The 27,334-nt window shown below is 44.1% G+C and overlaps 1 protein-coding gene across 2 annotated transcripts; it reads right to left on the reverse strand.

The window, feature by feature from the left end:
* Window positions 1-216: 216 nt before the first annotated feature.
* Window positions 217-26,501, reverse strand: GARS1 (glycyl-tRNA synthetase 1). Of its 2 annotated transcripts, XM_078780533.1 has the most exons (17): window positions 26,226-26,501; window positions 23,318-23,419; window positions 23,126-23,228; window positions 22,701-22,842; window positions 18,855-18,943; window positions 18,701-18,777; window positions 18,309-18,454; window positions 18,073-18,222; window positions 17,768-17,930; window positions 17,428-17,592; window positions 15,957-16,064; window positions 15,446-15,591; window positions 4,875-4,960; window positions 4,510-4,619; window positions 4,265-4,358; window positions 3,891-4,081; window positions 217-618 (listed from the first exon to the last, which is right to left on the reverse strand). In XM_078780533.1, exons 1-17 carry the CDS (start codon window positions 26,451-26,453, stop codon window positions 496-498), a joined length of 2,223 nt encoding a protein of 740 aa, XP_078636659.1. In that variant the 5' UTR covers window positions 26,454-26,501; the 3' UTR covers window positions 217-495. The 2 variants fall into 2 exon arrangements, with proteins under 2 accessions (XP_078636659.1, XP_078636660.1); XM_078780534.1 differs by lacking the exons at window positions 217-618; window positions 3,891-4,081 and having other exon boundaries at window positions 4,347-4,619; window positions 15,446-15,590; window positions 15,956-16,064; window positions 26,226-26,484.
* Between the last annotated feature and the right edge of the window lie 833 nt (window positions 26,502-27,334).

The following is a 27,334-nucleotide window of genomic DNA, read 5'->3' on the forward strand; positions in this document are numbered from 1 at the left end:
GACACACCCAGAAAACGCTTTGCTAATGTGACAGTGCTAAATCTACAAACTGTTGCCCGGTGCTGGCAGACTGTCCTATTGGGAAATTATTTGCACTGCAGTGTATAATTCTGGTACACATCCAGAGTTGGGTTTTCGTCCAAAAAAATTCAGGGGAACGTTACGATCACAACAACCAAAAGCACAAACACAGCAGAGAAGCAGTGGATAAACACATTCACTGTCGAGTTACATCTTTATTGGTCCTGGTAAGTGAGACAAAACAATATTCCAATTGGTGCCAAAAAAGTGCATCAACTTTTAAAACCTCGACTGCTTTTATGACCCAAGAGAAAACTCACATTACGATGGCTTCCCCTTCGTTGTAAAGCATGGAGCCTTTTGTGTGCTTCTTTTTAGTAGCAGCACTTCATTTCGCTGCTGCAAATATTCTTGTACACTGAACCGTAAAACGTATCCCAACATAAGATGAATTGGAGTCGGTTTATTTTCAGTTCACTCCTCCAGCTCCTTCTTTGCTGTTTGTTGGCCAACAAATATTGGGTAACGCTTCTCCACTTCGGCCCATGTCAGCAGCTCATTTGACAGGTCCCTCACAACTCCTGGCAACTCAGAAATCTGCAATGTTTATAGAGCAAGTGCTCAAGCATCAAATCTGCACTTTACATAAACACCACAAACCATCATTATGTTAATATAAAACCAAACTGAAATTTCCAAAACAGAACTACTAGATCCCACCATCAAATATTTTCATTTTACATCCCACTAGAAAAAAAGGCAACTTAGATTTCCTTCTTTTACAGACTTAGGCTCATTGAAGAGCAAGGTAACAGAGGGTAGGTTATAGAAGGTAATTAAAGGTAGGTTAGAATATTAATGGACAAGAGGGGAGACAGAAGAGGGAAGGAAACAGCAAATAGATAATTGGGGTGTGGGTAGGTTGGGGGGTGGGGGAGGGGGCAGGGGGAGTTAGGGATTGATGAATGGGGATAAAAAAAAAAACTAACGGTTAGGAACAGAGGATGACTTAAGTTGGTGGTACACTGATGGAAGAAATGTGAAACCTGAAGAGATGGAGGAGCAGTGAAGAGTAAAAGGAGGAAGACCTAAGAGGAGATGGGAGAAAACAGAAGAGCCACCAATCTGTCTGTGATGAGATCAAGCAGCAGGCCCCATGCTTCTTCTTTGTAGTAGATGCAAATGATGCTGACAGCTCTGGATTCCACAGCATCCGGGATCAACTGACAGGTGTGAAGCAGAAGCCCAACTCATATGGGAGAATACTCCATTGAGCAATGGGAAAAGGTGGTGCATCCAGCAAGTCATCCGCAGCTCAATGGAATACTGCTCTCCCCTCTGGGCTGGTGCTCCTGCCTCACACCTCGCTCGGCTTCACGCTGTTGAAACCAAAGCTTTCAGAATCATTGGAATCTCCCGCGATGAAGCCAATTGTGAGGGCCTTTCACTCACTCACCACAGGCAGGTTGGTGGTCTTTCTGCCTTCTACCGACTCCTCTCTGGCCTAGCGTCCCCCCCCCCCCCCCCCAGCCCTGTCTGTGCTCTGTCCCCCAAGTACTCCTACAGATCGCACAAGATCTGTCTGCAACCCTCTTCTGGTGAAACTGCCAAAATCAAGACTCTCTGCTCACCTTCACTCCTTCATTCCTCTTTTCTCCCACATCTGGAACAACCCCCCTCACTCTCTTCAATCGCACTCATCCCTCCAGGTCTTTAAAACAGCTGATCACCACCGTCTCTTATCTTCCCCCATCCAAAACCTTGATCTTTTCTACCCCTGTTAATTCACCCAAGATCCACTTTTCTGAAATACCGACTTCTTTCCTGGAAGTCCTAGCAGTGTCCATGTGGTTTGTTTTTTTTACCTCTCCCCATTCCCCACCCCCCCTCCCACGCCTCCTCCCCCCAAGCCCTCCACCACCCACAGATCTCCCGATGTCCCTGCTCTCAAATGTTGTACTTGTGTGCTTCCCCCTCTCTCCCCATCTTGTCTCCCGCTCCCTTTATTTCGTCTTATGTGTCCGTTTGCTTTTTGTTTTGTTTTTGTCATTAATGTTAGGTTAGCTCTTACACGAGCCTCGATCTTGTATCCAAAAAAAAAAGAAAAAAAGTCACATTTATCAAGTAATGACTTGGCATAATGAAGGAGGCGCAATCTGCAGCTGGCTTTGGAGGTCAGCTTAGATAGGTGGTCTGTCCAGGAAGGTCATAGCCGTTTGTGGTGCTGAGACTTTAGAGACACTGTCTTCCAGGGGTTGATTGTAGAAATAGACGATGATTTGTTTTGACGATGCTTCCAGAGAGACAGGGTTAGATTGCATGATTTTCCGGGATTGAAAGACATGTTCCAAGTGTTAAGACCACGATCTGATCCTCTCCGTGTTAGCAGGAAGGGAATCCACCACTGCTAGCCTGCCAGTGGGACGTGGAATCATACAGCATAATGTGCAGACCTCTGTAAAGAAGAAAAAGATGGTTTTCCAGAACATCAAAGAGGACATTAAGGTACACTGTACTAGGAATAGGGCTGGGCCCCAACATGCTGCCTTTGGGCACTACATCATTTACTAGAAGAGATGAGAGGATTCTGTTGAAAGCTCTCAATAGTTAGTTGTCATCAGGTTCTGGAAGGGGGGCGTACCTTGAGTGGAGGTGTGGGTTGAGAAGTTCACAGATTGTAATTTCCCAATAATGTCTATCGACGCATGAATTTCTTGCCTACAATCAGCTTGAAGACATACTAGTTCACGTGTTCATTTCTCAGCCAATAATGAATGCTCAAAATGTTCATAAGCTAGACACGGCTTTCTCCGTATAAGTTATTGGAAAATCCACCTAAACTGCAAATGCTGATATTTTGTGCATTTTACCTCTGCCACCAAAAGTGGACGGAGGTTATGTTTTGCACGTTTGTCTGTGAATAGGATAACACAAAATGTTGTGGACGGATTCGGACGAAAATTGGTGGATGAGTAGCTTAGGTGACGAGAACAAGCCGATTAAATTTTGGTTCGGGTCCGAATCCAAAGCCGGCCTATGAGTGGATACGAAACGTAAGCTGTTCAGCCTAGCGGAGGTATGCGCTGTACCAAGTGCCGTTCCAGTTCTGTTTACGTAAAAGCGAAAAAACATTCAGTAATGGTCAGATATTGTCATGTTTGTTACCCTCGCCAGAGGAGAGGGTATTGCATTTCAGTCTGTTTGTTTGTTTGTCCGCACAGAACAAATCTGATTTTGTCTGCAACCGTTGGTCCGATCGACAGGAAATTTTCACCATAGGTGTGGTGTGCCTCCTCCTGTATAATTTTTTAATGATAATTATGACGTCATAGGTCACGTGGTATGGGCACCCTCTTGGAAAAAAACAAAAACCTTTGCAACTCTATACATCAGAAAGCGCTGCATGCGGAATAACATATGTTAATGATGAGCAAGATGAAACCGATCAAGATGAAATTTATTAAGCGTCATCGATGGAAAAATTGGCGGAGAAAAAAACTGATGAAGTCATCAGTCACGTGGTTCGGATGCCATATTTGTTTTAACACAAAAGCCTTAATAACCACTAAAAACACGTCCGGGCGAGGGTCTGCAATCTCTGATTGTTATTTGGTTTTTTTTGCGCTTGCCTTTGTTTTACCTTGACAATATAGCCATAATTCCACAAAGGCCCCATGAAACAACAACAACAGGCATTTTAAGGCCATTTTCCCTGCTGGAGAGGGGGTTAGCCAAAGGCCCCATGAAACATAGTATTTAAAGAAGAGCGGTGTTTTCCCTTATACTCAAAAATTCAAACCTCACAATGCTTTTATCACTTCAAAAAAACCCTTCAAACTTCATGCATTTCTTTGGTGTATGTGACTGACCTCCATGCGGATCTGCCTCATGGAGTCCCGTTCACGAAGTGTGGCCGTGTGAGGGGTCTTGTTCACAGAATCAAAGTCGACGGTGATGCCAAAGGCAATGCCAATCTCGTCGGTTCGTGCATAACGCCGGCCAATAGAGCCGGACGAATCGTCTACTTTGTGTGAAACACAGTGCCTCGTGAGAGCCTCAGCTGCGGGAAGGTAAACGAGTACGATACATCACACTGAAGTCAAAATGGGAAAAGATGAGATTGCGGATTGTAGATTCAAAACCGTTACCCCTCTACCCCACCCTTCCCCCACACCCCCCTTGAGGGGGAAAAATATATATAATGAAATTCGTGCCTCAGCCACAAGAAATGCTCAAAACTCACAGAGTGACTTGACGAAGGGTGTGAACTCAGGGTTCTGACTCAATGGCAGCACCGAACATTTATAGGGAGCCACCACTGGCGGGAAGGAGAATAACTTTGCATATCGAGCAACGGTCAATAGAAAAGAAAAACAAAGACATAGGTAATCTGAGAAACAGTTGCACGATTATGCATGACAATATTGACGAGCATCATGTTGATCAGCTTTTAAGACCGAGGTCCCCTCAGTGACATTAGTATTGTACCGTGCGCTGCTCGCTGCCAGGCCGAATGCTGAAGCTGTGCTCAAAGACTGTGTACATGATACGTCCGATACCAAATGATGGTTCCACTACGTTGGGCACCACTTCCTCAACTGTATCACAACAACAGTATTGGTGGCAGCCATTCAGTAAAAATGAAGTGAATAACAGTATAATTTTTTTTTTAAAATTCATCCTGAATTACAAGTCAATCATAAGTCACTAATCAAATTCCATCAAAGGTCTTTATGCATTACAAAAGGCTTTTACACCAAAGACCTCAAACAGTTTCAGACACCAATATTTACAGCAGTTCTTGACTTTTACTCCAACAGAAGCATTTCAACTACATTCTTGAATAAGCTCACCATACAGCGTTTTCTGAAATCGTTTGACTCCCACCATGTCTTGAGTTAGTGAGAATGTCTTCCCCCGCACATCAAATGAGAAGGACCTAAATAGAACACAATGGGGTCAAAACTTCTTGAAAGCTAAAAAACTTCATGTTTGATGCTCAAAACTTCGTGAAAAAATGAGGATGCAAATTTAGATTTATGTTTGTGTAACTGCCTTCATGAGCCTGTTCGATCGCACTCTTCCCTCCAGTTCTTCAAGTGAGCACACCCCCACACCCCTCCCTGCGATCTATTCTACCTATCTAAGCCAAATCTCTTACATGCAGGTTACTGTGTGCCCACGCCTCCTCTATTCCTGTTCGTTCTTTCCTTTGCTTGTTGTCTATAGCCTCAGTCAGTAGTGACAATCCCCATGTATTTGTGGACCTCGGTCTGGTTGGGCTAAGCCCCATGATTACGAGCGATTCTTTCAGCCAAATTCAAACCAAGGGACAAGGACAATCACACGACCCTGATTCGTGTCAAAAGAAATTGTTTTGCTATGCCAGCAGCTCTTTTCCCACCAAGACGACGGAGCAAGAAGGTAGCTCCACATTCACAATTAACAATGTAATAATGATGGAAACTATTACTGCAAATGAAAGTTACATAGGCATAGATCAATAGATACCAAGACTAGTGGAGTACCCACCCCCTGGGTGGGTCGAGTTTGTGCATCACTTGCTGAAAAAAAGTAAAGTCTGGGTTTTACAAGAACATTATAGATATTTGCATGGTGTGTACTTAAAAAAGGTTCTGGAATCTAGATGGTTTAAAGGTCAAAAGATTACACTCCAACAGGAGTTAGTGTCTAAGGGGTTTAACTGGTCTAATCTCCCAAGCATGTAAAAAGGTTCATGTGGTCTAAAGCACTAAATGGTCAAGGGTCCAATCTGTCTGAAGGGTGTTTAGGTCTAAGGGGTTTAAAGGTCAAGGTGTTATAGGGGTTTAAAGGGTATCAATGGCCCAAAGGGTGAAGGGATCAAAAGGTGACAAAAGTGAGGAAATGATCTTGGGGTCTAAATGGTCTTGATGGTTTTTTTGTGTCTTAATGGTCAAAGGGATTTTAGCAGTGTTAAGGGTCGAAATGTACATTCCAATAGTACATAATTAATAAACATACGTGTTGTCAAAATGCAACAGACGTTCAGCCAGTACGTAATTATTATACATCTAGTCACACAGCTTCACGGACCATGTTTTTCGTTTTTATATGTATATAGGCACGATTTGGGACAGAACCCAGTAAATGACCACATGGAACACATATCCCGTAACAAACTAGAGAGTTCATAGAGCACGATACCCCATGCTGTGTTCAAGTTTATACTTCATTTTTAAAAAAATAATCATTTTAAAGATAGTTTTAAAAATCTGGAAGTTTAGCAAATAATATAACACCCTTATACACTGTAATATGACTACGTTGACCCAGTTTAGAAGATGGAAGCTTTATTGATCACCACAGAATGCAGAGTCAATCAGCATCGTACAAAGCCATATTGGTGGCCTCTTCTTCACCCTGATACTGTCCCTCTCGCATGACATGCTCACTTCCCAGGGGCTGCGCTTGACAGCTGCTATTACATACACCATATCAAAGTACTGCAAACCTGTAGGTTCTTGGAAGCATTATGAACGCGATTTGTGTTCTGCAGTGTTTTTAAGTATTGTCGCGAGACCGCCTTTGATTAATATCAGGTGGTCACGGAGGCCGATCGCGAAGGCCTTAGCCCCCGAGGCGAAAACTCAATGGCGGATTCCAGAACCAAAAAGCTACACCAAAGCACGCGGGATGGAGGGGAGCGGCGAGAGCCCTGCAGCCGTACCCGTTTTCGAGGCGTCTCCAAGGCTGCTGCAAATTAAATAAATCACACGGAAAACTGCGTTCAGGAATATATACAAAAAAACAAGCATTCTGAGTATTGCACTGCAATACATGTCCCCTACCAAAGTTCAAAGTGCCATAACCTTGTCAAAAATGATCGAATATGCAAATTTTTACACGGTTGATGCTGGTTTTCAAACTTGATCTGAGGTATGCTGAGACACATGTATGTCACGCCTCACCTCGTTGATAAGCCCACAAGGTCGCTCCGTGGAGCAGCCTGCACGTATTGCACTGTGTGAATTATATAATTACCAACTCACGGTCTGAGGTACTTGCGATTCAAGAGATATCCATTTAAAAAAATATATATTTTCGTTTAATTAACGATATCTGCCAAACCACGTGACCTATTGCAAATTCCAAAAGGACGTTTTAGTAGACTGATGTGCTGAACATATTTGTGAAGTTTCCCCTCGATTGGATCAAAAATGAGGGAGGAGCCCGGTTTTAAAGGTTCATGCTTAAAAACGGCATAACTCTGAAACCATGTGACGCATGACGTCATGCTCGCTGACTTTTTTGTTCGTCATGGGTAGGCGATTTTGCCTGCAAAGTTAGGCCTCGATCTGTTCAGCCGTTGCAGAGAAAAAGGGGTTTTCGTGTTTTCACGAAAAACAATATGGCGGCCGAACCACGTGACCTGTGACGTCATAATTACCATTAAAATATTCTACAGACCGAGTCCCCCCTACGGTGAAAATTTGATCTCGATCGGTCTTATTATTGCAGAGAAAATCTTTTTTAAAGAAAATTAAAACTTAAAATGGCACTGAGTTAAGGGTCATCAGAATTATCAGAATTCGCAAAGTTCAAAGTTTTTTTTTTTTTTTTTTTTGTATACTGAATCGAGGCTCGTGAAAGAGCGAACATTTATTTCACAAACAAATCAACCAGACAAACAAAATATACAAAAAGAGGGAGCGGAAGACAAGATGGGGAGAGAAGGGGAAGCACACAACCACAACATTTGAGAGCAGGGAGAAGTGTGGGAGGGAGAGGGCTTGGGGGGAGGAGGCGTGGGAAGGGGGGGGGGGGGGAGGTATAAAACACAAGGGGACCGAAATTAGCGGGGATAGAAAAGATCAAGGTTTTGGATGGGGGAGGATAAGAGATGGTGGTGAACAGCTGTTTTAAAGACCTGGAGGGTGGAGTGGGATTGAAGAGAGTGAGGGAGTTTGTTCCAGAGGCAGGAGAAAAGAGGAATGAAGGAGTGAAGGTGAGCAGAAAGTCTTGATTTTGGCAGTTTAACCATAAGAGGGTTGCAGGCAGATCTTGTGCGACCTGTAGGAATATTTGGGGGACAGAGCCCAGAGAGAGCTGGGGGGGCAAGGCCAGAGAGGAGTCGGTAGAAGACGGAAAGACCACCAACCTGCCTGCGGTGAGTGAGTGAAAGGCCCTTGGAGTTAGCTTCATCGCGGGAGATTCCAATGATTCTGAACGCTTTGGTTTCAACAGCGTGAAGACGAGCTAGGTGTGAGGCAGGAGCACCAGACCAGAGGGGAGAGCAGTATTCCATAGAGCTGCGGCTGAAAGCCTTGTATGTGGTGAGGAGCTCAGGTGTGCCAAGGAAGGACTTCGCACGACGGAGGATGCCCAGTCAGCGACTGGCTTTGGAGGCCAGATTTGAAATGTGGTTTTCCCAGGAAATATCATGACAAATAGTGAGACCCAAAAGCTTGAGTGACAGAACTTCTTGGAGAGGATTATTCAGAAAGTGGATGGGAGGGTTGTCCAGTCGGTCTTTTCGGAGAGACATCGTAAGAGTGTGAGATTTATCAGGATTGAAAGATATGTTCCATTTGTTTGCCCAGTCTGTGATTTTGTCCAGGTCTGCAGAGAGTGAGGAGGCTGCAGACTGCCGATCTGAGGGATGAGGAATGGAGCGACAGAGAGTAAAGTCGTCAGCAAAGAGATAGAGAGGATTTTCAAGAGAGTCAGAGAGATCATTGATGAAGACCAGAAAAAGCACAGGGCCCAGAACACTACCTTGGGGAACTCCAGCCTGAACAGGAAGTGGAGATGAGAGAAACCCATTCAGGGCCACACGTTGACTACGACCAGAGAGGAAGTCCGCCAGCCATGCGTGGAGATTTCCATGGATACCAAAGGAGGAGAGTTTGGTGAGCAGAGCAGGGTGCCAGACCGTATCGAAGGCACGTGAAATGTCAAGGGAGACAGCTCTAATTTCCTGTTTGGCATTAAGGACCTCCATCCATTGTTGAGAAAGCAGAAGCAGCATGTCCAGAGTAGAGTGACCAGGTCTGAAACCAAATTGATGATCAGAGATCAAGCCATTGGAGAAGAGGAAAGATTTCATATCTGAAGCAATGATGGATTCCATGACTTTGCTGATAATTGGGAGAAGGCTGATTGGTCTGTAGTTGCTAGGATCTGTTTTTGCACCTTTTTTGTGCAAAGCGGTGATGTTGGCTGATTTCCAAGCAGATGGCAGATGACCTTGAGCAAAAGAGAGGGTGAAGAGAACAGAAAGAGGGAGTGAAAGAGCGGAAGAACATGATTTTAGGACCCGTGGGCTGATGCCGTCAGGACCAGTTGCAGAATCAGAGTCGAGGGTTGACAGAAACTTTTCCACCTTGTCAGGAGGAAAGGACACAGAGTCCAGGAGCAGCTGGGTACGACTGCGTACGGTGGGTACGGTGGGTACAGAGAGGGATGGGTTTGGGACACAAGATTTAGAGGCAAACACAGAGTTGAGGCATTCAGCTTTTTCCCGTGCGGAGTCAGCCGTTAAGCCGTTTGAGGTGAGGGAGGGGATGGAGGGGGAACAAACACCAGAAACAGATTTGACCAGACGCCACCAGGATTTGGAAGAGGGAGACAGATAAGAGAGTTCGGTCTTGAGAACGGTGAGCTATTGTTTCCTGGCTCTCCTGAGGGTGGACACACACTTGTTTCGGGCTTTGTGAAAGGAAATGAGATTTCCTTCCGTTGGATTTGCTTTCCAGGAGACGAAAGCAAGTTGTTTCAGGGCAACAGCCTCACCACAAGATTCCGTGTACCATGGACGGGTGGAAGGGTATGACAACTGAAGACGAGATGGGATAAATCTGTGCATGAGAGAGAGCAATTTACTTTGAAAGAATTCCCAGGATGAGTTGATGTCAGAGGCGGTAGAGATGGGAGACCAGTCCAGATGATTGATTGCTGCTTGAAGACTGTGCCAGTTGGCCTGAGTGAAATGCCAGACTCGTCGACGCTGAGGAGGCTCCCTGAGAATGGTCAGAGAGATGTCCACTTTAACAAGCTTTAACAAAGTGCCATAACTTTGTCAAAAATGATCGAAACGTCGTGAAGTTCGAACTTGATCTGTAACTTATCATGAGGAAACCATGTGCCGAGTTTGAAATCATTAGCATTAAGCGTTTAGAAAAAAAAGTCCGGAAAACTGTTCTTTGCATGACGGACTGACAGACTGACGGACTGACGGACTGACAGACTGACAGACGGAGGGACGGCGTGCAAACCTATAGTCCCCTCCCGAAACCTGTTGGGGAAATTACCAAAGTTCAAAGTGCCATAACTTTGTCAGAAATGATCGAAACATCGTGAAGTTCGAACTTTATCTGTAACTTATCATGTGGAAACCATGTACAAAGTTTGAAATGATTAGCATTAAGAGTTTAGAAAAAAAGTCCGGAAAACTGTTCTTTGCGTGACGGATGGACAGACGGAGGGACACGACAGAAATGTAATCACGGATGCGGCCTTATCTTGTCTGTCTTGCGTTGTTTGCCGTCCAACACGGCCCCGTTCGGCGTCCCACGCGGCCCTCTCCGACCGCCTCCGAGCACCACCAGTCCTCGCTCCAAGCACCACAGCAACGCGAAGGCCCGAGCCAGCGCCCACTCCGTTTGCACACGAGGCCCCAAAGCAGGAAAAGCACCGCGCGTCCAACGCAGGCTAGCAGCTCCAAGCGAGGTCAAAAGCAAACGAACTCCACTCGGGCTACACCTCAGCTCAACTCGGGCTGCGCAAGACGAAGAAGAGCTGCAATAGCGAGTCACTTTTCCGCGTCTCTCGAACCACTGCCAGAAGCAACTGCTCTGGACCAACTGCGTGCACTCCAGCGAACTCAAGACTCACTGCCAGAAGCAACTGCTCTGAACCAACTCTTGCTGCGCAACTCACTCGCTGATCTCTCCTGGCCAACTCGCGCACAACTCTTTCCTGTGTGAACCCAACTGCTCGCCAAGTCACTCACTCCACTAAAGTCCTGCCGCGCCTCGTATCACTCCGCGGCGGTGACGTCCCTTGGCGCGCTGCCAACCAATCAGTCTCCTCCACCGACACGTTGGTTCGCTCAGGCCCCTTCCTACCGCGCCACCCCAACACTCGTTCTCTGTTCCTTGGTCATAGCGTGTGGTACTCAAGGTGGATAGGCCTGTCGGAGGTGTAAATGGCGGCGGCCATGCGGCGGTGTCCTGGCCTGGTTTCCCTCCTAAGTCATGTCAGGGGGAGGGCATTATTTAGTGTTGCACTAAGGACTTGTCGGAATGTCTATGTGGTGTGCAGTGCCAAAAGGGACAAAGGTTTGGCTAACCAGGTGAGGACACAGGGGCACTACTCTTTAATCCCTAACTCTACTTAACACACGAACCTCCTGATAGATTCACAAGTATACTCCTTACCCGACAAAACGCCTACACATGAAGAACTTATTACATGGTCAGATTCCTTACCGCGACAACTCGAAGCATGTTATCTACTCAGCTCTATCTGCTCTACATATCACTACCCACCAGACAACTATTATACGGTCGTGGCCAAAAATATCGGCAACCTTGCACTTTTTTCAAATAACTCACAATTTTCTCTATAAATAAGTTGAAATTGACAAAAGTATTTGGTCTCCACAATTATTTATTTCACTGTTAATATAACAGAACCTTTGTTTTTGATTCAGAACGTAATATATCCTTTAAAATCAGAAAATAAAAATAAATGGCATTGACAAAATTATTGACACCATAGACTTAATATTTGGTACCACAGCCTTTGGACAAAACTGCAGTCAAGCACTTCCAATAGCCATGAATGAGCTTCCTACACCTCTCTACAGGCAGTTTGTCCCACTCTTCTTGTGCAAACTGCTCCAGTTCTCCCAGATTTGAAGGGTGCCTTCTCCCAACTGCTGTTTTCAGATCTCCCCACAGGTGTTCATTGGGATTTAGATCTGGTCTCATTGCTCGCCACTTCAGAACAGTCCAGCATTTTGTCTTGAACCATTCCTGGGTGCTTTTTGAAGTGTGTTTGGGGTCATTGTCCTGCTGCAAGATCCATGACCTTCGACGGAGACCAAGCTTTCTGACACTCGGTTGAACATTGCACTCCAAAATACCTTGGTAATCTCCTGATTTCATGATGCCATGCACACATTCAAGGTACCCAGTGCCAGAGGCAGCACAGCAACCCCAAAACATCATTGAACCTCCTCCATGTTTGACTGTAGCGAAGGTGTTCTTTTCTTTGAAGGCTTCATTTTGTTTTCTGTAAACATAGAGATGATGTGCTTTAATAAAAGTTCTAATTTGGTCTCATATGTACACATGACATTCTCCCAGAAGGATTTTGGCTTGTTCAGGTGTGTTTTGGAAAACTCCAGTCAGGCTTTCTAATGTCTCTCTCAGCAGTGGGGTCCTCCTGGGTCTCCTGCCATAGAACCCCCTTTCATAGAGTTGGCGACGGCTGGTGCGAGTTGAAACTCTCGTACCTTGTGTCTGAAGGTCAGCTTGAATCTGTTTGGCAGTTGATCGAGGTGCTTTCTCCACCATTTGAACAATCCTTCGCTGCAATCTTCGATCAAGTTTTCTCTTGCAGCCACGTCCAGGGAGGTTGGCTACAGTGATAGTTGTGATAAACTCCCTGATAATATTGCGTATGGTGGACACAGGAACATAAAGGTCTCTGAAGATGGACTTGTAGCCTTGAGATTGTCCATGCTTGGCTACAATCTTGTGTCTGACCTCCTTAGAATTCTCTGGTTTTCTTTCTTTTCTCCATGCTCATTGCGGTACACACAGCGACACAAAACAGCAGAATGACTCCTTTTCTCCATTCAAACTGGCTGAATGAGTGATTTTTATATTTCAGGCACCTGCAACTCACCATAGGTGAGTTCAATTCCAAAGTAAAGGAGAATCACCTGCTTGAAACCTAATTATTTCTAACAACTTCTAAAAGGTGCCAATAATATTGTCTGGGAAATTTTAGGCTGTGTGGAATAAGCTAAGATTTAGCAAAGTTTTCAGCTTTTTTTGTTTTGTTCCACTGCAAACCAAAGAAATACATATGTGGATACCAAAATATTTTTTTATTTCAACAATTTTCTGGAAGAAATGGCACATTATTTGAAAAAAGTGCAAGGGTGTCAATATTTTTGGCCACGACTAATTCAATTTAAATACAGGTTTAAAGGTGTATAAATAAATTAATTCTGGGTTTCACCACCATTTTATGCAGTGTCGATTACATCACCCTATCTATCACATTACATTAGTTATTCATGTGTCCTTAATGACATTCATAAAAACAGTAAGGTCCTGTTTGGAATGATTTTCGATTTTTAACAGATGTTTGGTACAGAAATTTAAAATACAAGAAAACAAACATGACATAATAAGAATAACTGAAGCTTTTCTTGCTGTACTCCTTGAGGTAATTCACAGCAAGAGAACGGAAAAGGTGAGAGCTCGTGCATTTATAAGCACGTCTATGTAAGAGCAACACCCACTAGTTCATCAGTCATGACGTAATTGGTACTCTGAACACCCATTGGTTGACTCAGTCACCACTATCCCAGATTCTGATTGGCTGGAGCAGAGTTGATAGCGATGACTCACCAGCATAAATACCTTGGAGGGAGTGGGGATGAGGTTCCCCCAAAGCCAGGGACTCCACATTTGCAGACATACCATTGACAGTGGTCGAGGAAACACCTTTAATCTTTCCATGTTGAAAGAGAATGAGAGAATGTACACATTCCTTTTGACAACAATATAGGGTCCGTGGAATGGATGAAGGTTGCTTCTAACATACGTAGATGTAACGTACTTGTCTGGGACATCTGAACTGGGACATCCGACCGTGGCTCAACATCTTGAACACATCTGAATTGTACTGGTCTGCACAACCGGGGATGGCAGCCAAGTGTTGTGCAATGGCAGAACAAGAAATGGTCGACGGTCCTTGAACGTTCTTGCATGCTCGCACCTGTTGTTTTCTCACTGCCAAGTTATTTCCTTGAATCGCCAGGGGGACATGCTGTTTGATACGATCAGCTAACCTTTGGGTTGTACGGCCCACGTACCGAGCTTCAAGTCGGCAATTAAACTCATATACAACTTTGCTAATTTGTGAGGTGCGCAGCACATCCTTGTTGACTGACGTGAGCAGATGGCGAGAGGTGACGATTACTCGAGGTTGCACAGCTAGGTACGTGCTCGATTCCGTATGTTTGATTTGTTCTTCAAACCTTTGTGACGATTGTCCTTTACATGGCATCCTGATATATACCGAATTTTTGATATATAATATATAATTTTCAATTTTGTTTGACTGCCAGGCAGGCAGACAATGTAAAAATATAATCTCACTCCTCCTGCGCATGTGCATGAATTCTGAGCCAAAATATGGTAAAATGGCAAACTTGTCTTCTTATTCATGTTCAAAATACAACATTAAATTAAAACAAGTTGTTCTTCAATCATAAACTAACAAGACAGACAGAGTGATATAACCAATTGCTTAACCACACTTTTCACTTCGCGAGGTAACTAGAAGGTTTTAAGAACACATTACCCCATGCAGTCTTAATAAAAAAAGGCCTTTTAAACTCTAGCTTTGCATTTCTGAATATTATATATGAATGATCGTTTTAAGGCCATTTTCCCCACTAGAGTGGGGGTTAGCCTTGCGGGCCCCATGACAATCATGGTTCCCTTTTTGAGGCAATGTTTTTATGGCCGGATGCCCTTCCTGACGCCAACCCTTAGTCGCCTCTTACGATGCGCAGGGATACAGTGTACCTATTCTAAACCGGGGTACACACCGGGAAAGGTTGTTCTGAGCACAACCTATATTTCCTTCAAGCCGCCATTTTGTTTGAAACTCAATATTCCCCAACGTTGAGAACGCTACAGACACATTTGATTGGTCGAGATGACCCACCCTCCCCCAACTCCAAATGAGAGACGCTCTCCTTGCGCCTGGCTTCTAAAAGGCTCGGGCAATGCAAACATGTTGCGCTTTGTGTTCCCCCAAATGGCAAATTCCAAATTCTGCTCGAACCTACAGAGGGGCATTGCATCAGCAGCATAGCTGCACCTTCAGCCAATGATAGTACCCTGCAGCCTTGTGCTGCATACGAAAGAAGAACAGCAAAACTTCCCAATATATATTATGGTGAATCAACTTTGGAGGCACGTGGATTGTATTCCTGGTCCACAAAGCCACAGGTGGGAAGAGGATAAAAACAAAGCTATGTTGATTTTATCTCTATATTTGGTTCTATACCTCAAACTGTCCAAACACCCCCACTTCTTTCCCCAATTTCTTATTATTCCAAAACAAAAGCACACTCACAAGAACCATCTCAAACAATACTCTTATTCCACTTTGGCTTTGCACACCTTACCCTTTGTCGTGCATTTCCTTCTCAGATGACTCGATAAAGCATGGATCACAAGCATCCAGGAAGTCCGTTACTAGACGAGCATCCTTTTTGAAGGCCTTGCCGACTAGGCTTTTGTTTGGTATAAACTGCACTACATCGATAGTTTTGTGCAAGGCTGTCAAGGGCGGCAATGGTCTAAACAATCATGTGCAGTGTACAAAATGAGTTCGCCAAGCATTTCAACACGAGTGGATGAGTGGCAAAAAGAAAAGGTTGAGAGAGGGAGTCAGCGAGACGAGAAGGGAGCATGGGTTAGTATGGGAGAGAGAGCAAGAGGTGATGATGGCAAGAACAATTGAAAGAATGGAGGGATAGGCCAATACACCAGGCATGGGGAGTGAGTTCCATATATGAGACCTTGTTTTGGAAACAGATAACACTTTATAATGGATAACCTCATATGTTGCAGGAAAGGTCAGTCTGTGGCAGTTTAATGGTGACTCGGCTTCACCGAGTGGGCAGGAAAGGATATTGGCTCTTTTAGTAGTTTCTCAGCCACAAGCGGCACTTTGGTGGCACGGGTGTGGCACTGCAAGTCGTAGCAAGAGCGGTCGGCACAGCCCACAACTTCAATCCAGCCCTAGGAAGCAGAAAAAAAACATCACAGGTCAGGGGAGGGTAAGGAAGATAGACCAAAGGTCAAGGGGTTAAGGGGGCATAGACATGATACAAATGCAAATATCCTCCCGTCTCCTCTGAATCAATGCAAGCTTATTTATCTTCCAAGCTAATCTTTCTTCCTCCCCTGACCTGACCTTCCCACTTTAATATATAAAAAAAATAACCACCTTTAGAGGCCATTTTTCCCTGCAAAGCGGGGGTTGGCCTTTTTCGGGAACCGTGGTTGTTGTTGTTGTTTTTTTGGTCCCCTTTTTGAAGCAATGTTTTACGGCCGGATGCCCTTCCTGATGCCAACCCTTTTTGCCGCCTTTAACGACAACCAGGGAATTACCAGTGAACTGGTACTCAATTAGCCGACCTCGGAAGGATGACAGGCTGAGTCAACCCCCCTGGCGTTAATTCAGCGATCGACTGGGATTCGAACCCAGGATGCTAGGATCCTAAGCCGGCACCCTAGCCGCTAGCCCAACACCAGGGTATGTTTAAACACCACTTTAATATTGCCCTTTAACCACTTCACCACTGGCGTTTACAATATGCAGGTGGCCTATGTCACCCCGAGCATCTCATCAGTGCAATGCTTCAGACAACGGTCCAGGGTAACGTCACAACTATCATCCACAAGATAATGACGTCATAAAGTAACAGTAACATGATGGTGAAACACGTGGTGCAGTAGATTGTGTGTGGCCGCAAGAGCGATACGTGTAAACAGTTTAAATAGCTTTTTAATTAGGGAAATATTTGGGGAAGCTTTAACAGAGAGCAAGGATAGCAGTAAAATAAAGGGCGGAAGAGGGTGGGGTGGGGTTGTTACTCTAAGGGCAATGACCATATTTTTGAGGGTAACGAAATGCGGTATAGAAGTTTCAGTGAAGAATCAAATGAGAATAAACAGGAAGGGGAAATCCAATCCGTGGGACATGTGGCATCTTAATCTATTTCCGTTACCATATGAAACTCACAAAGTACATACGCAGATGTGGTAATATTAACATCAACACACATACACAAGGTGGAGGGAGAGGAGGTAAGTAAGCACTCCTTCCCATCCACGTTCCAATATTGTTGCAGCTTGTGAATAAAAGTTCCATTTTTTTTTTTCCATGCATTCCAACATGACATCTATTGTATGAAAATTGTAGAAGTGGAAATTTTTGTGTGATTTAACTTTTGTGCCGAGTGCCATGAAAACATAATCAGGACATGAACAAATGACACATGACAATCAGGTGCAAGACACATGACAATCCAAACGATGTTAACCATGTGAAACCCCAGCGAAAGCTTTTTTAAATGTCGAGAAAATAATTTGGACTCACGTAGGACGTCTTGGTCTCTGCATCCCAACAGTCACAGGCATAATGGGCCATTTCGTTATCCATGTGCTGCCGAAACCGCAACTTTTCCTTGTTCACTCCGACTTTCACCAGGAACAGGAAGATGCGACCAATAAAGTAACCAAGAACAGAGTTGTCCACGATTCCCTACACATGCCAAAAATAAGAAACAAAGGCCTTACACCATGCAATGTTATAAAAACTAGGTATTCCTTGAAATGGAAAAATAGACTATGGAACCATCTTCTATGTGAGGCAGAGAGTGGATTTATCACTCTAGTGAACAACCGCAAATGATGGGAGAAAATAACATCAGAGATACCTGGGCAACAGCATCTCCAAGTCGCATAATCTGGGCCGGCTGCCCAGTGGTCTGTGCCACAGAAGAATAAAGGCATATTTCCAGGTCAGCCACATTCTCAAACTTGGGGTGGGTCTTCTCTGCAGGATCAACAAAATATTCAATTTCGGCCATGGTGAATTCCCTGCACGTGCCCCAAACAGGAAGCAGAAATCACCTGGAGTGGGACCGTATTGGCTCGGGCCAGCCAAGTAAAGTTGAATTCACTCATGGGACAAATGTCGAATTGATAAAATTCCATTTGGAAAGTGCAAAATTCGAGTTACCTGACCCGTATTAGGCCAGAGCGCGGGGAGATCTCATTACGGAAAGAGTTTCCGATTTGCGCTCCGGCAAAAGGCAGCTTGTCCTGATTGAACTCGAGCAACCGTTTAAAATTCAGGAAGATTCCTTGTGCTGTTTCCGGGCGTAGATAGCTAGACAATAAAAGGCCGAGGGTGAGCATTTCTTTATGACCTTATCAAGATTTAAACAACAATATCAAGAAAGGCCACAGTCGTACCCAGGAATATTGCCACTGGGTCCAATACTAGTCTGGAACATGAGGTTGAAAGTCATTGGTGGAGTGAGATCATTGCCCGTGCTTGGAGACTTGACATTATACTCGATGAATAGGTCCGCCAGCTCCTGTTGCCCACAATTGTCCAGCTGCCAACACGGGAATCATCTTTGTGAGGAGGTAGTTTCATTTGAATAAACACGATGCAAATGCATCTTCAGGACAAACTAGCAACTTCCATGGCCATCTCAAAAAAAACTTGTGTTCTATGCAGACAAACATAACCCTCACTCATACATATTAAAGGGAATTTGACTTGGGGTGTTAAGCAGCCACATGCAATTGAGTAACTTGGAAGATGTCAACGTACTAAGGAAGTAAGTGCGTGCTCCCACCTGTGTAATGACATTCTGCATTGTAGATTTCTTTTCCTGTGAGCATTTCTTATCAGCCATGAGTTTCTGTAGATGGGCTGTTAGAATGCAGAGAGTTTCAATGCCCGTTCAATGTCAAAACACAACAGAAATCCCTTTGGGATACGACAAGCACCTTTAAGCAGATGGTCAGCACGAAAGCATTCCCCATTCTTCACATCCTTCACCATGAAGTCTGAGAACTTGTCTACATGTCCTGACGCCCTGAAAGTAACAAACTCTGCTCAATCCCTGCAAGCTCACAAGCCTGATCATTATTAAGCAGCTTCACGAGGAGCTCAAAAATATCATGTACACTTATTAATTAATTTGAAGCAAGAGATTTTATTTGTGAGGGAAGGAAGAGATGAGGCTTAACAAATCAGAAAAAAACAATTTAAAAAACTGTTTAAACACTCTTTTCCTTCGAATATTTGCAAGACAGACCAAATGAGCATGACACTCTAGAGTGCATATATACCTCTGACAGTTTAAGTTTTGCAATACACTGGTAGGGCGGTCCTGGATATCTGGATTCGGACCTGAACCAAAATCAAATCGGCTTGTTCTTGTCACCTAACCAACTTCTCCATCTAGTTTTGACACAACTCCTCCACACCTTTCAAAAATTCGTGTTATATATCGGTTTTGGCCCTATATCACTCAATGGTGAAGAATCAGGGAATTTAAAAAAATAATTAGTATACAACAACAACATGCATTTTAAGGCCATTTTCCCTGCTAGAGCGGGGGTTAGCCTTGCGGTCCCCATAACAATCTTCTCCATTTTGCCCTATTTTCTGCATCTCTCCTTGTTAACCCCCTTGCCCGCATTTCTTCTTCCACCATCTTTAGCCAAGTCTTTCTCGGTCTTCCCCGTCCTCTACTTCCTTCTACATTCATTTCCATCACTCTTCTCAACCAGTCACTTTTATCCTTCCTCAACACATGACCAAACCATCTCAACCTGTTCCTCTTCACAGCATCAATCACAGGCTCTATTCCCATCATCTTTCGCAATTCATCATTTGTCGTCCTCTCTCTCAACGATACTCAGCACATACACCGAGCCATTCGCATTTCCACCCTTTGTTGCTGCTCTACGTTCATTACCCATGTCTCGCTCCCATAAATCATAACACTTCTCACACATGCAGCATACACCTTTCCCTTCAGCTTCAACGACACTCCCCTCCTCGTCAGCACGCCACTGAGTTCCCAAAACTTCTTCCATGCACATCTCACTCCAGCAACCGTTGCCGAGTCTGATCCACCTTCTCCATTCAGCATGTCTCCGAGGTAGCAAAAGGTTTTCACACCTTCCAGCTTCACGCCGTCTCCAAGATCCAACTCAACATTTTCTCCATCCGCAGCTCCCTCTGTGCACACCTGACATTTGAATGTAGCTGCCACACTGGTTAATGACCCTCTCAGACCACTACATTTTTGATGAACCCACTCAGCGCACATTGTACATTGAATGGAGTTCACTCCGACACCCTTCCTGCACACAGCACATGGCCACTTCCCAGTTCTTTCCACCTCACCACATGCTTTACCACTTGCCATCACCTTCGTCTTTCCGATATTCACCTTCAGACCTTTTGTCTCCATACATTCCTTCCACTTGTTCACCTTCTCCTTCAGTCCATCCATACTTTCCGCAATCAACACCAGATCATCTGCATACAACAACTCCCACAGTAAACCCTCCTTTACGTTCTGAGCCAGCACCTCCATCACAGCTACAAATAGTAGTGGACTTGGTACCGATCCCTGATGCACTCCCACCTTCACGTCAAACTCACCACTGTTCCCGTCCTACGTCCTTACAGCTGTGCGCGCTCTTTTGTACATTGCCATCACTACTCTGATCAACCATTCCTCCACTCCTAACTTCCTCAATGCCCATGTCAATACTTCGCGTGGAACCCTATCGAATGCTTTCTCCAGATCAACAAACCCAAGAAACAACTTCTTCCTCTTCTCCATGTACTTCTCCTGCAACTGCCTCACAATAAAGAGCGCGTCTGTCGTTCCTCTTCCTGGCATAAATCCAAACTGCATTTCGTCGATTTTCACCTTCTTCCTTATCCTCCTCTCCAACACCCTTTCCAATACCTTCATTCCATGCTCCAATAACTTTATCGCTCGGTACGAGCCACACTCCAGAGGGTCACCTTTCCCCTTGTATAGAGGGACGAGGGTACTCAGTTCCCAATCCACTGGAATGCGGCATTCTTTAAACACCAGATTACAGATCTCTGTCATTCTCTTCACACCCCAACTTCCTGCTGCCTCCAACATATCCATATATACATATCCATATGCATAGATCCATATTCGGATCTTCACCACCCAAAGTCTAATCGATTCGTCCTGGTGTGTGCGCGCGCGTCACACACACACACACACACACACACACACACACACACACACACACACACACACACACACACACACACACACACACACACACACACACACACACACACACACATACACACACACACACACACACACACACACACACACACACACACACACACACACACACACACACGCACACGTTTTATGTGAATCCGCCCATAACTTGAGATATCCTGCTCACAAACAAACAAACAACCGGGTGAAAACATAACCTCCATCCACCTTTGATGGCGGAGGTAATTAATGTTACCTTCACACAGCAATGAACACAACCGAATGCAGAGTTTCGGATGCTAAATGAAATTAGGACACGATATACAAATATCGGATGGTATATAACCACCATGACAATAACATGTTTGTTTGTTTCTTAACGCTGATATGATACCATGTTATACTGGAGAATTCAAAGAACACGTTACCCCAGGAAACTTTCAAGTATATACTTCAATTTAAATACAATTATGATTTTAAAGATTAACAAAAAAAATCCAGAAGTTTGGCGCTAGCAAAGCAGTCCTATACACAACCTTATTTAACATGTCCAAGTACTGCTAAACAGAAGGGTTTTTAAAGTGTAAAGAAGGTGATTTGTCATCTACAGTGTTCAGGTACAGTATATAATTCCATCTAAACAAGATAAAGATTGTAACGATCGTATAAATAAATTCCGGAATTTACCACCATTGACGCAATGTCTATTACACCACCCTATCTAACAGGTTACGTTAGTTATTTGTGCCTGCTGTTTGTGTCCTTTATGCAGTCCTTAAAATAAATCAGTAAGTTTCCTGTTTGGAATGATTTTCAATTTTGTTTGACTGCCAGGTAGACAGAGTAAAAATACAATCTCATGCTGCTCTGCGCATGCGCGATTGGGACGAATTCAGAGCCAAAGTACTGCTAAACTTCAGGTACGCTTTCCAATTCATGTTCAAAATATAACATTGGATTCAAATACGTTGCTCCTCGATCATAAACTGACGGTTGTAAACAGACGGACATGAACCAACTGCTTAACACTGCTTTTCAGTTCACGTGTGAGGGGTGAATATCTTTCCATTTGCAAACAAAATTTAGATTTATGATCGTATTTAAAAAAGCAAATGTCATTTTTGCCATTATTACTATTTATTAGCACAATATATGCTTTAGGAGGTGTGAACATCAATAACAGCAACTTGATATCCACATTTTGTTTAAAAGACAATGAATTTTAGGAATCTCATATTCATATCGTATTACCAGTCATTTGATGAATTTCAGAAATCACTCCGATATTCAGAAAATACTGCAATTCACTTTCGGCGGAAGATTGTCGTACCCAATATACGTGTTCATCGTTATTGATAAGAAAAATGAAAGTTCAGCGTTAGATGTGAACAAACGATGGAATTTTTGCTGAACAATTCACTGTCAGCACCATGGGGATATTGGAGAATGTGGGAGGGGGCGAAGGAGCACCCGATGACAAATTTCCAGGATGGAATCCTTAACCAACAGTGGACACATGAAGGGGAAACAAATGAAATGTTGCTGCGCAACAATTTACTTGAGAACTGGTTCCGGCGTGAGCATGGTACAGTCAACTTCAAGAAACTGTTCTTCGTGGATGAAATGCTGCCTCCAAATCTGCAGCATGTTTGTCTTCAAGGCACAGCCCATTGGCCCAAAATCATAAAGACCACTTACACCTGCACACGAGGGGAAAGGGTGGTTTTGGTAGTGGAGAGGTTAAGTCATCTGGTCGTCTGAGTTGTTGACACCAACCCTCCCACCATGCTGAATATATATGATGTTATCCCTACGAATTATGTTATGCTATATAACGGAATGCAACCTATGCATTACATATTCATGATTCCAAGAATATACACAATATGAATACAAGAAGAGATAGAGGTCATTTGCGTTATGTCGTGCACCGTGACATATGGCGACGCATGGACGTGGCCGGTTCCTTTTGCAACCACTCACCCCCGTAGATTGCAAAGGCCTGATCATAAAAGAATCGCCTCTTCAACGCATCTTCCATCTTGTTTCTGTCGATAGCATCATCCTGGGGCTGTAATGCCAGTTCCTGCGGGACATCGGGATGTCAAAAGAGAGCCACACCAACTCCGGAGCATGCATGCACACGTGGGTGTCGAATCTCAGGTGCCCAACCACCTTAGCCTCGAGCGTCTTTTTGCGTGCTTTCAGCTCTGCCACCGCCTTGTCCACGTCCATTTTCGGTGCATCGTCTGCTTTGAGCTTCTTCACCAGTTCTCCCTGGCAGGACAGGTGGGTGGTGGTATATTAAAACTGAACCTCAGGTATACAAAAGCAGCAGTCAGGTGCAATATACATAATAGCACTACTGTATAATTAGGTCAACACATACAGTCACAAAGAGCAGAGGATTCCGCTAAAGCTGTACATGTACAGTAAGAAAGAGAACATGATTCCACTAAAACTATATACGTACAGTCACAAAGAGAAGAGGATTCCGCTAAAACTGCACATGTACAGTCACAAAGAGAAGAGGATTCCGCTAAAACTGTACATGTACAGTCACAAAGAGAAGATGATTCCGCTAAAACTGTACCTCATTATACTGTGCACGTACAGTCACAAAGAGAAGAAGATTCCGCTAAAACTGTACAGGTAGTCACAAAGCGAAGAGGATTCTGATAAAACTGTACCTCACTATACTGTACACGTACAGTGGCAAAGAGAAGAGCCAGAGGATTCCGCTAAAACTGTACACGCACAGTCACAAAGAGAAGAGGATTCTGTTAAAACTGTACAGGTACAGTCACAAAGAGAAGAGGATTCTGCTAAAACTGTACCTCACTATACTGTACACATACACTGTACAGTCACAAACAAAGACAAGAGGATTCTGCTAAAACTGTACTAGTACCCGACTGCAAAGCCGCAATGAGCCGGCGAAGCCAAAGCCTCTTGCCACTATTTTACCCATCACTATGGCATCAGTAGGTTAGGTAGTTGGTAGTAGGTAGGTAGGGAGTTGGTAGTAGGTAGGTAGGTAGTTGGTAGTAGGTAGGTAGTTGGTAGGTGTAGTAGGTACCGTACCGAGTTCAAAATGACACCATTTGCATTCTGGATGAGATTAAAATTTATAAAATTTCCTTCTTGATTAATTCGGTGAATTCCGTCTCAACTTCGGGATATTTCCGGCCGTGAAAAACTATCCCCTACGGCCGCGAGATTTCTAAAAAATAATTCTTCGTCAATTTTAGAATATTTGACTTCGTTTTCAGCGTCCGAAATGTGGTAAAAAGCTTTTTTGAAATATTTTTTCAAATGCTCGAATCTCATTGGTTCCGGTAATTGGTGATGATTTTCGTTGAAAATAACCAGGGCCCGTGTGGGCCCGGGGAACGAGGTTGGTCTTAAAGTATTTTAATTACAAATTAGAGGTGCATAAGATTGTGAATCAAACAAAGACGGGTGAAACAAACTCCTATTGAACTTTTTTCAATTTGTTATGCATACTTCCGCATCCGGAAGATGGCGGCCTCCATTGAGTGATTTGGTTTTTGAAATATTTTTTCAAATGCTCGAATCTCATTGGTTCCGGTGTTTGGTGATGATTTTCGTTGAAGATAACCAGGCCCGTGCGGGCCGAGGTTGGTCTTAAAGTATTTTAATTACAAATTAGAGGTGCATACGATTGTGAATCAAAAAAAGACAGGTGAAACAAACTCCTATTGAACTTTTTTCAATTTGTTATGCATACTTCCGCATCCGCAAGATGGCGGCCTCCATTGAGCGATTCGGTGCGTCAAAGCTTCGAAATTCTCAAGGGATCCAGCAAAATCTGGCTTTTCAACACAATACGCACGCGTTTATTCACAACACCGGCTTCGCCGGCTACTAGTAGCCGACTGCAAAGCCGCAATGAGCCGGCGAAGCCAAAGCCTCTTGCCACTATTTTACCCATCACGATGGCATCGGTGGGTTAGATAGTTGGTAGTAGGTAGGTGTAGTAGGTACCGTACCTGGTAAGACTTGGTAAAAGAGAAGAGCAGACAGTCCTCCCCAATACCTACATACAATAAATGTCACAAGAAGCTTAAGGAAGTAACTATACGATGTGCTAGCTTAAAGCCTATTTTAAGAAATTTTAACTGGGCTTAATATACGTTTTCACAGTATGTGTGTAGTCTTCTAACTTTAGTCGCTGTCAGGACTGGTTCTCTCCGAGCACTGCGGCTTCCTCCACCAGAAGTTAGCTTGCAGTAAGATCAGTGCCGACAGATCAGACGATAGCGCCGTTTCAACGGCAATGTGAGACTGTCGTTAATCAAACCGTGTCGATGGCGCTGATTGGCTGACCTAAGCTGATCGCTGATTGGTCAGCTCACAAAATTTCGCAAATTCAGACCTAAAATGACACCATTTGCATTCTGGATGAGATTAAAATTGATAAAATTTACTTCTTGATTAATTCGGTGAATTCCGTCTCAACTTCGGATATTTCTGGCCGTGAAAAACTATCCCCGACGGCCGCGAGATTTCTAAAAAATAATTCTTCGTCAATTTTAGAACATTTGACGCCGTTTTCAGCCTACGAAACGCATAATAAGCTTTTTTGAAGTATTTTTTCAAATGCTCGAATATCATTGGTTCTGGTGTTTGGTGACGATTTTCGTTGAAGATAACGAGTTTGGTCTTAAAGTATTTTAATTACAAATTAGAGGTGCATCAGATGGTGAATCAAACAAAGACGGGTGAAACAAACTCCTATTGAACTTTTTCGCAATTTTGTTATGCATACTTCCGCATCCGCAAGATGGCGGCCTCCATTGAGCGATTTGGTGCGTCAAAGCTTCGAAATTCTCAAGCCAAGGGATCCAGCATAATCTGGCTTTTCAACATAATACGTACGCGTGCATTCACAACACCGGCTTCGCCGGCTATTATTCTGTACCTCGCCATACTGTACAATGACATGTTGGTACAGTATTAGACACTGTATCTCTATTTGTTCATAGTTTTATACATTTTTGACAGCCGTCATTTCACGACTACAATTCCCGACGCAACTGCAGCCAAACCCGAACAGCACCTGCTCCCGCACGGCGAGGCGTAGCGGCGCCAGACTCTCCTCCACATCCATGACCGCTGCTTCGAGCTTGCCTCGCACCGCGTGGAGCCGCGAAATGGATCCGCTCAGCGGACGGGTCAGCGAACACCACCGAAGTAGCTTCCCGGTGGAGTGAGCCAATGGAGGGAAGAAAACCGGAACGAAGACGCTTGGGATCTTGGCGCAAACCGAGCCGACAGAGCGCAGCATGTGTGGGGCGGGGCTTAGGGCACGCCACGTGTCCGGCTGATGCAATCGTTATCATGGCCGATCGGTTTTAACCAATGATAGGACCGCACGGACACCACGTGGTTTACGGTCGATGGTCCGAAATTATACACTCGATGAATAGCACATTGACTATTTTATTGCTTGAGATCGAATTGATCGATTTCATATTTCAGATGATCATATAAATGAAAGTTATTGATTTCTTTGAAAGTCATCGAGTGATTTGTAAAATAAAACACGAAGTTAGTATAAAGCTCAGTTCAGCTAAATACTGTAATGGTAACAATTGATTACAATTGAAACCAGGGTTGGAAAACATGAATGCAGATATACTACAAAATACACCACAGACAGCACAGAAAGGATGAATAACTTTACACACCGAATCCTAAGGAGTCAGAACTTTCTACCTTTTATAGAAGGAAAAACCAAAACGCGAAATGAAACGTTCATGTACCGGTAATAATTACTTGTAAACGTCAAACAAACTCACAAACAACATGACATTGAGACGTTAAATTATTTTTGGCGAAGCTGGAAGACTCCAAATTTGCAGATGACACAAAGTTTGTAGGTAAGTTAGATATAGGCCTACTAGACTGATCCCGGGCCTAGCTCGACTAAAGTATGAGCGGCCGAAAAAGACAGCACGTTTTACATGAGAAAGCAGAGAATGGCGAGAGGATCAGGTAGAGACAATGAAGATAATTAAAACGAAGGGTTGGGGCAAAATAAGTGGAGAATTGACAATGGCAGCTCGGCCAAGCGATCAGTCCAGTAGTAAAGGAGTTCGGACGGTGGTAAAGAAAGGGTCTTTGGTCTCCCTCCCTGTAAGAGACGTAGACAATCAGCCGACGAGC

Source organism: Myxine glutinosa, chromosome 6 (assembly GCF_964187855.1).
Source record: "Myxine glutinosa chromosome 6, kmMyxGlut1.1, whole genome shotgun sequence".
In the NCBI taxonomy this organism is placed as follows: domain Eukaryota; kingdom Metazoa; phylum Chordata; class Myxini; order Myxiniformes; family Myxinidae; genus Myxine; species Myxine glutinosa.

Excerpts from the sequence above, each read along its gene's own strand:
- GARS1 (XM_078780533.1), bottom strand. The coding sequence starts at position 26,453 with ATGCTGCGCTCTGTCGGCTCGGTTTGCGCCAAGATCCCAAGCGTCTTC. Across the intron at positions 4,961-15,445 it reads AAGGAAATGCACGACAAAGG|GTCCTTCTCATTTGATGTGC; the intron begins GTAAGGTGTGCA and ends TGTTCTATTTAG. Across the intron at positions 619-3,890 it reads TGAGGCAGATCCGCATGGAG|ATTTCTGAGTTGCCAGGAGT; the intron begins GTCAGTCACATA and ends TAAACATTGCAG.